The 12,297-nt window shown below is 43.4% G+C and overlaps 2 protein-coding genes across 2 annotated transcripts; both read left to right on the top strand.

The window, feature by feature from the left end:
- Nucleotides 1-4,084: 4,084 nt before the first annotated feature.
- On the top strand, nt 4,085-6,638 carry LOC109753650 (RHOMBOID-like protein 10, chloroplastic). The gene is made up of 8 exons (XM_020312563.1): nt 4,085-4,207; nt 4,454-4,740; nt 4,865-4,919; nt 5,210-5,306; nt 5,420-5,487; nt 6,095-6,193; nt 6,309-6,353; nt 6,450-6,638. Exons 1-8 carry the CDS (start codon nt 4,085-4,087, stop codon nt 6,636-6,638), a joined length of 963 nt encoding a protein of 320 aa, XP_020168152.1.
- Nucleotides 6,639-7,487: 849 nt separating this feature from the next.
- On the top strand, nt 7,488-10,715 carry LOC109753649 (RHOMBOID-like protein 10, chloroplastic). Its single transcript, XM_073507592.1, has 7 exons — nt 7,488-7,574; nt 7,661-7,965; nt 8,168-8,222; nt 8,710-8,806; nt 8,901-8,968; nt 10,369-10,413; nt 10,527-10,715. Exons 1-7 carry the CDS (start codon nt 7,488-7,490, stop codon nt 10,713-10,715), a joined length of 846 nt encoding a protein of 281 aa, XP_073363693.1.
- Nucleotides 10,716-12,297: the final 1,582 nt, after the last annotated feature.

Here is a 12,297-nt window from a genome sequence, read left to right as displayed (position 1 = left end):
AATTGTTTCATGCCATTATCCTACTACTTCCACATACTTTTGGCCAAAATTTACATGGTTTTTTGGACTAACATATTAATTCAGTGCCCAGTGCCAGTTCTTGTTTGTTACATGTCTTTTGTTTCGCGGAAAAAATATATCAAATGAAGTCCAAACGCGAGAATTTTCTATACTGCGCTCTGCGCACTGGTAGAAGACACACCGTGCATGTTATGGTAAGCCCATGTTAGGGCAGCCTTTTTTTAATTTCGTTTTTTATTTTTTGTTTTCCTGTTCCCTCTTTGTTTTTTTATTTAAATAATTTGGGACTTTAAGAAAGTTCCAAACATTAAAAAATGAATTTTGAAATAAAATATTGGATAATTCATAAATGTGGATGGATTCAGAAAATATTCACGATTTTTAAAAATGTTCGCATATTCAAAAAAGTTCGCACTTTTGAAAACAAATGTTCGGGAAATCATAAAATGTTGATGATTTCTTAAAAAAGTTAGTGTATTAAAAAATATTAATGAAATTGAATAAAATTTCGCCAATTCATAAAATCTTCATGAATTGAAAAGTATCCTAGACATTAAAAAAATCTGTGACGTATAAAATAGTTTGTTGATTCATAAAATGCTCACAAATTCAAAAAAGATCATGCATTTCAAAAATGTTCGTTAAATCAAAAAAATGTTCGTGGATTTCCAAAATTGTTCCACCTATTTTCAAAAAATTGGTCGTCGATTCTAGAAATATTCACAATTTAAACAAAATGTTTGCAAATCGTATAAAATGTTCATGAATACAATTCCTTTTTCATGATTTTAGAAAATGTTCGAAAATCTGTAAAAATCTGCATGAATCTGAAAATTGTTTACAATTTCAGATATGTTCACGACTTTAAAAAATGTTCATGATTTTAAAAACTGTTCACAATTTCACGAAAATGAGAATGGGTGTATCTCGGTGATGCAGCAAAATATGATCATGACGATTGAAGATTATAATTTTTTTTCTTCCGTTACAACATACGGGCCGTTTTGCTAGTCTGGATTATAAAACATGCTGACAATCAATTGTGGTTCTGATTCATGAGGGTCAATTACCGGAGCGAGTCGGAAGGGTGCAATTACACGTGTGTAGTGCGCACGCGCACCATGCATGCACGTACAAGCGTGGGGCTGCTCGATGGATGGATGTATCTATATTCTCGTAGCATCATCATGTTCCATATGCATGGAGTGAGATGCTCTTTGGTTTGCTCATTGGTTCATCCAAATATGCATATGCAGAGGCAATTAGTAAGGGCATTTTCAAGGCTGACCCACAAATTCTTTCCCGCATCCGTCTGAGGACCCGCGGAGGGCGGGGGGGGGGGGGGGGGGGGGGGGGGGGCAGTCCACGGACACAATGCGGGAGCCGGCCATCAAACGCTAACCACATGCATTTCAAACCGGGTTTCAAGTAAGCGGATGAAATTCATGCGAACTGGCTGGTTTTCGTATAAACCGAATGAAATTCATTAAATTTTGGATAATTTTTAACTGAATCATACTCTAAACTTAATCTAAATGATCATCGGCGCCCGTTCGCATGTCCAACCGTGAGCCTCGAGAAGTGAAGCCTCCGGCTCTTGCCTTCGCCTTCTCCAGTTCCGCCTCGGCGCTATCCAGTTCTGCCTCCACCACCGCAGCCTGACCGGCTAATCGGCCGGCGATGATCAGTCCGCCAAACTTAGTTTCAGCGGGAGGGAAGGAGCGATGGCCTTATTGGGATCTAAGCAACGCGACCTACCATGCACTACTCTTCCTTGCTGCCGACGGCGCTGCACACGTGTTGGCTTCGTGGTCGTGGCGGCAGGGTGCGGCCGTTGTGGAGCTGAAGTTGTCCTCCTCGTCATCGTTCTTGCTGAATACCTCGTCCGCCGCCTCGATAATCTCCCTGTAGGCGGCCTGTAATAATTCCGCCAGATGTGGTACCGCCAGCGGTAGCGATGGATGTCGAGGGCGGAGCGGTAGGATTCGAGCAGCGCCTTCTGTTCCGCCACGTCCACCTACGGCGCGATGGTCGTGCCCAGGGGTGGAGCCAGCGCAATTCGACCCAATGGATTTTTCACGCCACGTACATGCATACACCTTGTCGCTGGTATGAACCCAGTAGAAAATCTTAGTTCAACCCATCAAGCTAGCACCACGGCCAGAAGCCTCTCAGCCCATAAATTCTTTTTTTTTTACTGGCTCCGCCCGTAAACTCTTTAAAACATCAATGGTCCAACCAAAAGCCCACAGCTATTTCTCAAAAAACAAAAGAAGCCCACAGGTAAATGTGAAGGCATACGATGCCATCCGCCGCGCAGCAGGCTCGGCCGTTCGATTAAATACCATGTATACGCAAGTAACGCAACCAGGCCGAGCCGACCGCGGCCGGCAACTGAAGTACAAACTGAAGAACGAGGTTACATCGGCCCTCTGCGCATGTGTTTTAGCCCAGTACACCTTTACGGTATTACTCTTTGCCCTAAGTTTCTTACTGCGTTTTCCCTGAACTGATCTAGGTTTTGAAACGATGTTTTTCAAAGAGAAATTGATCACCACGTTCAGATAATGATGCAGACTCTTCAAGGCCACCCGTTAGATGTAAACAAACTGCATCAAAAGTCATTGCTTCAAATAATCTTCCAAGGCCTTCTGTGTAGAGAGAAACTAATTTAGATGCTTGGCCGATCGGAAGAGAATCTCATATTAGACCAGAAATCCTAAGATGCTCGTCGAGGAGATGGAGGTTGTAGCTAGGCCTGGTCGGCCTGCACCTGCCGGAACTTGGCCTCCCGCTCCTCCCGCACCATGTCCGTGTAATGGGCACGGGCCTCGCCGATGGTGATGCCGGCCTGCACAGGCGAGGAGGATGGCGCCGGCTCATCCTCGGCCGCGTCCTCCATTTGGACGTCGTCGGCCTCCATCTGCCTGCCGGCCTACCAGCCGCCAACAATGGCTGTCGTCTCCCTCTTATGCTCAGACGAGAGGCTGTCCCAGACGGCTTTGAGTGTGAGGAGACCATGGCAGGCGTGGTGCCGTGAGGAGAAAGAGACCGGAGGAGGATGACTGTGGCTATGGCCGGGGATGGAGTTTATATAGCGGGCGGATTGCAATGGGTCGCGGTAGTATGGTTAATGGTGGGCAGCAGACAGACGGACGGGTGGCACCAGAGTAGGTTCCTCGGCACCGCATATCATTAATGTAGGGCGGCGGATCGATGGGGTGTCGTTTCACGCAGAGCAGTCGCCTGCACCGGGAAGCAGCACGGGCGGCGCTCTCGGTCGGTGTGCCACTTTAATGCCGGCGCACTCAGAGGTCGCGGCCGCTCTGACCGGTCATGAATTTGGCATTGACGCTCTAGAGTAGCGCCGTTTTGGGAGGGAAGCGCGCGCGGGCGAGGGAGGGGTTAATGATGGGCCAAGGCAGTCAGAAACGGACGTGGTAGCGGTCCGGACGCCCGCAAAGCCCTCTAGTTTGTCTCTGGTTTACGAGGAAAAGTGTGTCCGGACCATCGAATGGGCCGATACAAAACCGTGTTGGATGGCACAACACATTCAGACCGCATGGTCCGAACAATTATAGATGGTTTAAGGGTCTGCGTTGGAGATGCCCTCCTAGTAGGAGTAAGTTGGCTAAAGATGGCATATATAAAGAAAATAAAACCAAACAATCAGACTGTCCTCTCCGATGGAAAGACAAACTACTTTTCGTAAAGTGAACAGTCCCATTCGAAACGGTTATGGAGTATAACTTTTTGGATCTGTTTAGGACATATCTAGATGTGCTCCTGCTATTGCACATCTAAATGACTCAATCAAGTATAAATAAAATGGAAAGAGAATAAAGAAAAATACCTACATGAATCGTTGTGTAAGATCAATGATATTGAATTTAAATGTGCAATATTTATAGCACATCTAGACGTGCTTTAGCAAAACTTTAACTTTTTCATCCTTGACTTCCAAGCTAAGCGATATACACAACACATTAATTGATCTCCGTCAAAACGAGAGGCCTGCCTGCACGTACGTGGTATTCTTGTCTACAACGCCGTCCCCATTGCCATGGCGACGCGGCTGCTGCTCCGACTCCGCTCCATCAGCCAGCCTCTTCCTCCGGCACATATTCCCGTCTCCTGCTCTTCGGCTGCCCAACTCGGAAATTGTGTCCTTCACTGCTCGCCGCCGGTACGTTTCTACTAAAGCAAAGACACTTTTTTGAAACTCATTTTGAGACGGAGGCAGTATATGCCTTACATATTTACTGTTACATGATTGCTTGCACCGGGCCACATATGGACCTATAATATATATATTTGGGGTACATTACTTGTCATGCAACTTAATTTCATGCTCTTTCACGCTTTCATGTGCATGGTTGCTTGGTTTATTTACTTTTATGGGCGTTTTTATTGATCATCTGTTTAATCATAGGGCATGCGGGAACTTCATGTCTTGCCAAGAGCAGTACCCAACAACAGTCGGTGGTTTGGAGGAGGATCACGTTGGCATTCTTCGTCGTCCAAGCCACCCCGCCCTCGCCGCATCCTCACGAATGTGCTCTTTGCTGCGTCCTTCTCCGCTGCCGGCCTTCTCATCGATGACACATCATCGGAGGATAAGCAGAAATCGCCGCCCATGGGCCCAATTGATACTGGAAGCAACAAGAAGAAGACTCGCAAGAGGGACTGCACCAACGCTCTTCTCGCCATCAATGTCATGTACGTGACCCAGTGTTAAACTTTAGTTATCCTTCTATTTTTTGAATCAAAGTGACTTCTTAATTTAGGCATCCGCTTGTTGAAATCTTGTTCCTCCTTTTTTGCTTGCTCGCTTGCGTCGAAGGGTTTACGTCATGGATGTAGCAGCAAGAGGGAGGCTTTCTCTGTGCGGAGCTATGGTAGGTTTGTACAATCTGTGGGTTCAAACTCCATTCAAGTGTATTTGCAGGTCAATATTAATTAATGCTGAACTAATCCGAGATGATTTTGCCATGGATTGAAGGTCAACGAGATGGTCAAGAAAGGGCAGATCTGGCGTTTGGTGACGCCATGTTTCCTTCATGGTGGTCTTATTCATCTTGGGGTACATGTTCCTGCTTGTTTCAGTTGGCATTAATGTTACACTCTTAGATAATTCATTGCAGCTGCTAACTAACTACATATATATCATCGTGATGATCCATGCTAGGTAAATAGTCTCGCTTTGCATGATATTGGGCCTATGGTGGAAGAGGTCACTGGCCCTGCAAGATTTCTAACTATTTATTTCACTTCGGCATTGGCAGGTAGGTGTTTCTTCATCCTTTACCTCTCCCCTTTGGATAACGCATAATATTTGCTATTTTTGTAGTATTCATGTGATAACCGACTCTTTGTATTGTCAAAATTGTTATAACAGGTTCATTCATGAGTTACTGTGCTGGCATCGGATCTTCTGTTGGTGCGTCCACTGCTATTTGTGGATTGGTATGTTCGTTTATTGGAAAAAATACATCTTTAGAAATTTGTGCTTAACCGCTTAACCCCATAGTGATTTATAATTTGCCTAGGAATATGACATTATTGTGAACTAGCCACTTACAGATGAGAACATGGGCTTTGTTTCCACAGTTTTCTATAATTAAGCTTCTATTGACTAAAACCGTCACATCAAGGTGCATGATTCAACTGATCAGAGATCGCTCTCGTCCTCTACATAGATAGAATGCACATTATCAAAAGCATGGAAATAAAGTGTGAGCCCTCTTGTTCTATTGAACCAAATATAGTGCCTTGGAACCTAAGTAATTTGTTCTGCATTAATAGGTATTGCCACACCACACATTTAGTCAACAACCTAAAACCCACGTGCATAATATAGATATATTCTGAATGTCAAAATCTTGTATCCCTCACATGGTTTTTTTGTATGACATGTTTTTCTTCTAAAGGTAAATGTTAAAAGAATTATGTGACCTACATATACAACATATTTCCTACTTGTGATTACCACCATTGTATTTTGTAACCGGGCCAAGTCATTAAGATGGAATTTCTTGCTTCTCACTACACTACCTTCTATCTTGATGATCAGATTGGTGCACAAGCTGTTTATATGTGGAGGCACCGAAACCATTTGGAGAAAACAAATGTAACTTTAGGGCGAATTGCATTTGATGTTGTAATCAATGCGGTACGTAGTGATTTACTTCTTCGATCGTTTGATTATAAGCTTAGTTTGTCTTCTCTTTTCTGCCATGCGTTTGTTGAATTTCATGTGCAGATCTCATATGTTTGTTTGTGTGCAGGGCGTTGGCCTCTACGTAATGAAACGCATAGACAACTGGGGTCATGTAGGTCTCCTAATTAATAACTCTATCCATGTAATCCATGCAGCGATATTGTATGAAATGCTTAATTAGTTTATACTTGGGTTGATTCACATGCAGTTAGGAGGCTTGCTTGCGGGAGTGGCTGTTGAATGTTTTGTCGGTCCACATTGGAAGAAGCTAGGTGTTGCAGAGGATAGAACGAAGGTGATCCAAGACAGGGCACCTCTTGCTCGGCTAACCAATGGTGGTATAAGACCACAAAAAACAGTCTTTACTGAGACAGAAGAAGGGTTGTTCGCAAAGTGAAACACATGCATATTCCAGCCTCGAAAGTTGACTTGTTTTGGTGAGACTAGTCGATGGATTGGAGCTAACCCATTGTACTACTTCGGAAGAGTCCAGACTACTTATGATATTGTTACTAGTCCAAAGTCACCTGATATATATAGTATTTACCTTGGTTAACTATGTAGGAGTAACTAAAGCCTGCTTTTAGTTCATGAATAATTCATGGTTCATACAGCAAATTGTGTGTCTATCTATGTTCTTCAAGTACACCAGTTCTCAAAAGGAAGAGTTAAAATGTGCACCATATAGAGTGAATTATGGAAAACACGATCTTCTATATATCCATCTAAAGTAGACACTGGTAACAGATAAATATTTCACTGTCGATACCCAAGTATGTTGAGAATAACATCTCAAAAAAAGTATGTTGAAATAACATACCCTGATTTCACCCGAAAACATTAGATCTATGTGTTTTGGGTCTATTTAGTTCGTGGCCAGATATAGGGAACGGGTATCGGCACTGAAAAAAAAACAAATTGCTTGCATTTGCGGATTTCTAGTGTCTAGAGGAGTGCCCATGGCAAGCGTGCACTCGCCGCTGCCCAGAAGGAAAGGCCGGCGCTGCGTGTATCGATTGATGCAGAGTCCGGGATGATCTCCTTTTTTCAGAAAGAAAAATAGGGCAGCGCAGATCTGACTACTCTAAGCGGAAATACCCTTCCTAGACAAAAGAGTCCCGTTGGAAACGGTCCTAATAAAACCATCTCTATCCGCCGACATTACATTATTACCATGATGATAATAATCATAACGAACGGCCTGCAGGCACACACGTAGGCTATCTCGTCTACTTCGCCCGTGGCCATGGCGACGCTGACGCGGCTGCTGCTCCAGCTCCACTACTTCACACGGCCTCCTCATGCCGCCCATCTCCTCCGCCGCTCGTCGCCGGTACGTACCGTTTCTTCTTTCTATACGTATGCCCGCTCTTTCACTTTAACCGATCTGGACCCATGGTTCGCGGCTGAACTTTGCAGTCCATGGATGCGCAGGCCATGCGGCACCTTCACGTCGCCTCGCTGCGGGCAGCAGGCAACAGCAGCATCCGGTGGTTCGGACGATCACATGCCCATCCGCCGTCGTCGTCGCCGCCGCCACTGCCCCACAACCGCATCCACAGGGCGTTAGCGAATACCTTGGCCTGCACTTCTGCTGCTGCCCTCCTCGCCGGGAGCGGGAACGGGAACGACGACACATCAGATGACCAAGAGCTACCACACGACCATGGAGGTGACAGGGAGAAGAGGCGGTGGACCGATGTTCTCATCGCTGTTTGCATCATGTACGTTAGTGATCGAGTCAGTCAATACTAAATATATTGTGCATACACGATGGTTTCATTTTCCTTTTTTACATGCATGCATGGTTTCCAATAGCATTGACTCTCAGCATCCTCTTAATCTTCTGCTTTCTCATAACCAAATAAATGAAAGGAGCTTATTTCTTACGTTGATATTTTTTTTCCTGCTTACCTCGAATTGAAGGGTTCATGGTGTGGATGTCGCAACAAAAGGAAGGCTTGATGTGTGGGGAACTAAGGTAGGTTTGTCATGTCCGTTTTTCTTTCTGATCAACCAGAATTAGCGCTGAAAATTCATTCTAGTGTACTCCCTCCGTTCCTAAATAGTTGTCTTTTTAGAGGTTTCAAATGGTGACTACATACGAAGCAAAATGAGTGAATCTACACTCTAAAATATGTCTATATACATCCGTATGTGGTGACCATTTGAAATCTCTAGAAAGACAAATATTTAGGAACGGAGGGAGTATTTACTATGTGTATTGTATGTGGATTGTCATGCACCAATGATGCTGAATGCAACAATTAATGATTAATAATCGAAGGACAACGCCCTAATCAGAAAAGGGGAAATATGGCGTCTGCTCACATCATCTTTTCTACACGGGGGTATTATCCACATCGGAGTACGTGTTCCTTCCTCTTTATTTTTGTCCAACTGAGAGTACAGACATGGCGCCCCATTGCTAACTTCATCTATATCATCGCGATCGGTGATGGATGCAGTTAAATATGTTCTCTTTGGATGATATCGGGCCTATGGTGGAAGAGGCTATTGGCCCTGCAAGATTTCTAGCTATTTATTGCACTTCAGCACTGGCAGGTACTCCTATTTATTTGTCCTTCACCTGTTTTCAATAATCTTGTGTCAAAAAGAATCCATGAATGTACCTATGTTTCTCTCTGTATTCATACAGGTTCACTGATGAGTTATTTGTTTACTCCCAAACCCTCTGTTGGTGCCTCCGATGCAATATGTGGATTGGTATGCCTCTTGTTGCCAAATGCAATTTTTAGCTTTTTTGTTTCTTGTTGCAGTACGAAAATCGTATGTGCTTAACTCTACAATGCTTCATAATTTAATATGAATAGGACATTATCATGAACTAGCCGCTTACAGGTTGTAACACTGATGGATAATCTATTGATTGTTTTTTCACGTTTTTGGGTAATGGAAGCTTCAATCGACTTAAATCGTTACGTTCAAGGTGATGCAACTGACCACTGATCACTCCTGCAACCCTGCCTTCTGCATAGCTAGATTGAATGTTGCCAAAAACAAGTAGAGAGTTTATTACATGATAATAATCCCATCAAGGAGAAAAAAATGAAAATATCTTCACCTGGTTACTATTTCGACTGAACACAAGGCAGAACCTGCACCACATGCACATATCAGCACTAGCGTATGTCTTTGACATCAATCACAACACCACCCTCTTCGAGATTTCGACCCTTGGAAATTCATTCCACCAAATAACTTCGAACTTCAACTGTGCAATCATATCCTACTTAAGGTGTTCTAAAAATTTTGGGATGCAAGAAATGCAATAGTCATCTGCAAAGCGGGTCAACATAGCTATCGTTAATCAAGAACATTTTACAAGGTTTTATTCTCTACCTCATTGATATAGATAACAAAGCCATAATGATGTTGCCAATTCTTAGCTAATGTACCTCTCATCACACACAAGCGTACCTATGTTATTCTTGGTTGTGTGCCCGCGTTGATTTTTTAAAAAGGTTCCAATCTACTAAAGTAGATTATATGGATGCAGAAAAAGCTTTTTATTTTAGGATTAAGTCATTTATGCTTTGCTAGATCTACATAAGGTGGTAGAGCACCAATACAAAGCTACTACCACCATCCATGATATATAAGACACACTCCTTAACTAACCACTACATGCTGAAGGGCACGTAAGATGGTTATTTTGATGGATTTAGTTGTATGATGAAACACGAATGTTTGGTTAAGCATATGAGGACTAAATCGAAAAATATGGTTTACTGTATTAGTTATTGTAGTGGGTCTTTTACTATGCATGTTTGCATTTTGAGGTGGATCTTTTCTATGCATGCTTGCATGTTGAGGTGGCATGTGTGCATGTTGAGAGAATTAGTTTAGTGGGAAACTCTTTAGTTTTATACATATATAGGATCTCATTGTTTCATCCACCTTTGTTTCTCTCGATGGCCAGATTAGCGCGCACGCTGTTTATATGTGGAGGCATCGAGGGCATTTGGAAAAGGCACAAGAAAATCTAGAGGAAATAGCATTTGTGATTTTCATGAACCTGGTACATACCGATTTATTCACAATTTCACTTGATTGATTTTGATATTTGTACCCCATATGCCGATCTCATGTGTTTTTTTTTACAGTGCATTGGCCTCCTCTTACGGCGCATCATTGACAACTGGGCTCATGTAGGTCTCCTTAATGATTAATCTTTTCTCTACACAATTTATGATTCATTCGGCAACAATTTAGATGAAATGAAATGATTGATTAGCTTATACTTGGGTTGATTCACATGCAGCTAGGAGGCTTGCTTGGGGGAGCGGCCATGGGATGGTTTGTCGGACCAAATTGGAGCGGCGGCCCAGTGTATGTTGCAGAGGATGGAGCAATTGTGTTCCAAGATAGGGCGCCTCTTGCTCAGCTAATCAAGGGTACTAGAAGGCTAACCAAATGGAATGATGCATGTAACGAACAACCTGACACCTAATTTGCTCCGATGTGTGCAAATACCTATGTATATCAGGAAGATAGAGACCTAGCAAAGTGCAAACAGTCGTTACATACTCTAGATTTCTCCCACTAGAACAGTTGGAGCACGTCGCAGTCTCCTAACCAAGTCTATACTTGCTGCGTGACAACACCGGGGGATTGTTGTACTTTTGTTTTGGACGGCCATCTTGCACCTATTAAAGCCACGTGACATATTTTTGTTAGTCAACAATGTAGTCACCTCCGCACGTGGTGTGCTATTGTATTCACCTTGCTTATAACAATATAACCAACACATGTCTTTGTTCATCGATAATTCATTGGCCGTACAGTGTTTGCGAGGACTGCTATTACGCTCTTCACGTATATCATGCATGGTCAAGAATACTGGAAGTGGTATGTTGACAAACCACACCAATCACCTGAGAACAACAACAACAACAACAAGATGAGAGAGAGAGAGAGAGTAGTAGAAAAAGGCCCATTTGTCCCGGTTCCAGAGGCCCATTTGTCCCGGTTCTGGAACCGGGACTAAAGGGTCGGGACTAAAGCCTATGACCTTTAGTCCCGGTTCGCTTACGAACCGGGACAGGTGGGGCTCCACGTGGCAGGAGGGCGTTTGGTCCCGGTTGGTAACACCAACCAGACCCGAAAGCATCCACGCGTCAGCAGCTCAGGAGCTGGGATTTTTGTTGTTTTAGGGGGGGGGGGGGGGGGGGTTGGAGGGTTAATTTAGGGGTTTCATATATTGTGTTAGCTAGCTAATAGAGAGAAGTGACCTTTCTTATATCCGTGTTTGGTCGACGCTACATACTATACGTATAGAGAGAACTCACGACACGCTAGCTAGTAAGCAAATGAAGGAAACCATTAAATATACAAGATGTCATGAACATATACAGAGAGAAGTGATCGACCTCCTCCTTCTCTGAGAGATTGGCCGAACAACAAGTTTTCGTATATCTATCCGACGCTACTAGCTACATATATACAATATAAGATCCCTTACAATCCCTAACATCTGAAGTCAAGTTCCACATGGTATTCTCCGGTTTTATTGATGACGTGGTCAAGAAAGAATCCCGCCAATTTCTCTTGAATTGCTTTTATGCGATCATGTGGTAGGAGTTCATCCCGCATCTGGCAGAGCTAAATTGAAGAAGAGGGTCAATACATGTGTATGAATGAAACTGATCAACACAAATGATGATGATAAAATAAAATTGTGAATATTTTTGCTTACGCACTTCATATTGTTTTTCAGAGTAGCGCCGCTTATTAGAGGCTGTCGCGTTGTAGATGAACTCACAAACGTAGTATCCACAGAAATCATTCCCGGATTCCTGCCACAAGCACTTTACGAGAAATAGAGGTCAATCAAACTGATAAGCAAGCATGCTAAATGGTATTGATGAAACTAGCTAGAATCAATGGGAGATGTGTGGAACTAGGTAGTAGTACTTACTTTCGGGTGTTTAAATCGCAGCTCGGTCGTAGTCCCGGAGAAATTGTGGTAAACTCTTTCCAAACCCTGCCAGACAAAGAAAATAATTACTTGATATCAGGAAATGAACAAAGTT

The sequence above is a fragment of the Aegilops tauschii genome, chromosome 2, assembly GCF_002575655.3.
Source record: "Aegilops tauschii subsp. strangulata cultivar AL8/78 chromosome 2, Aet v6.0, whole genome shotgun sequence".
Lineage (NCBI taxonomy): Eukaryota > Viridiplantae > Streptophyta > Magnoliopsida > Poales > Poaceae > Aegilops > Aegilops tauschii.
Note: the sequence above shows the minus strand (reverse complement) of the source record. Positions and strands in the feature narration are given on the sequence as shown.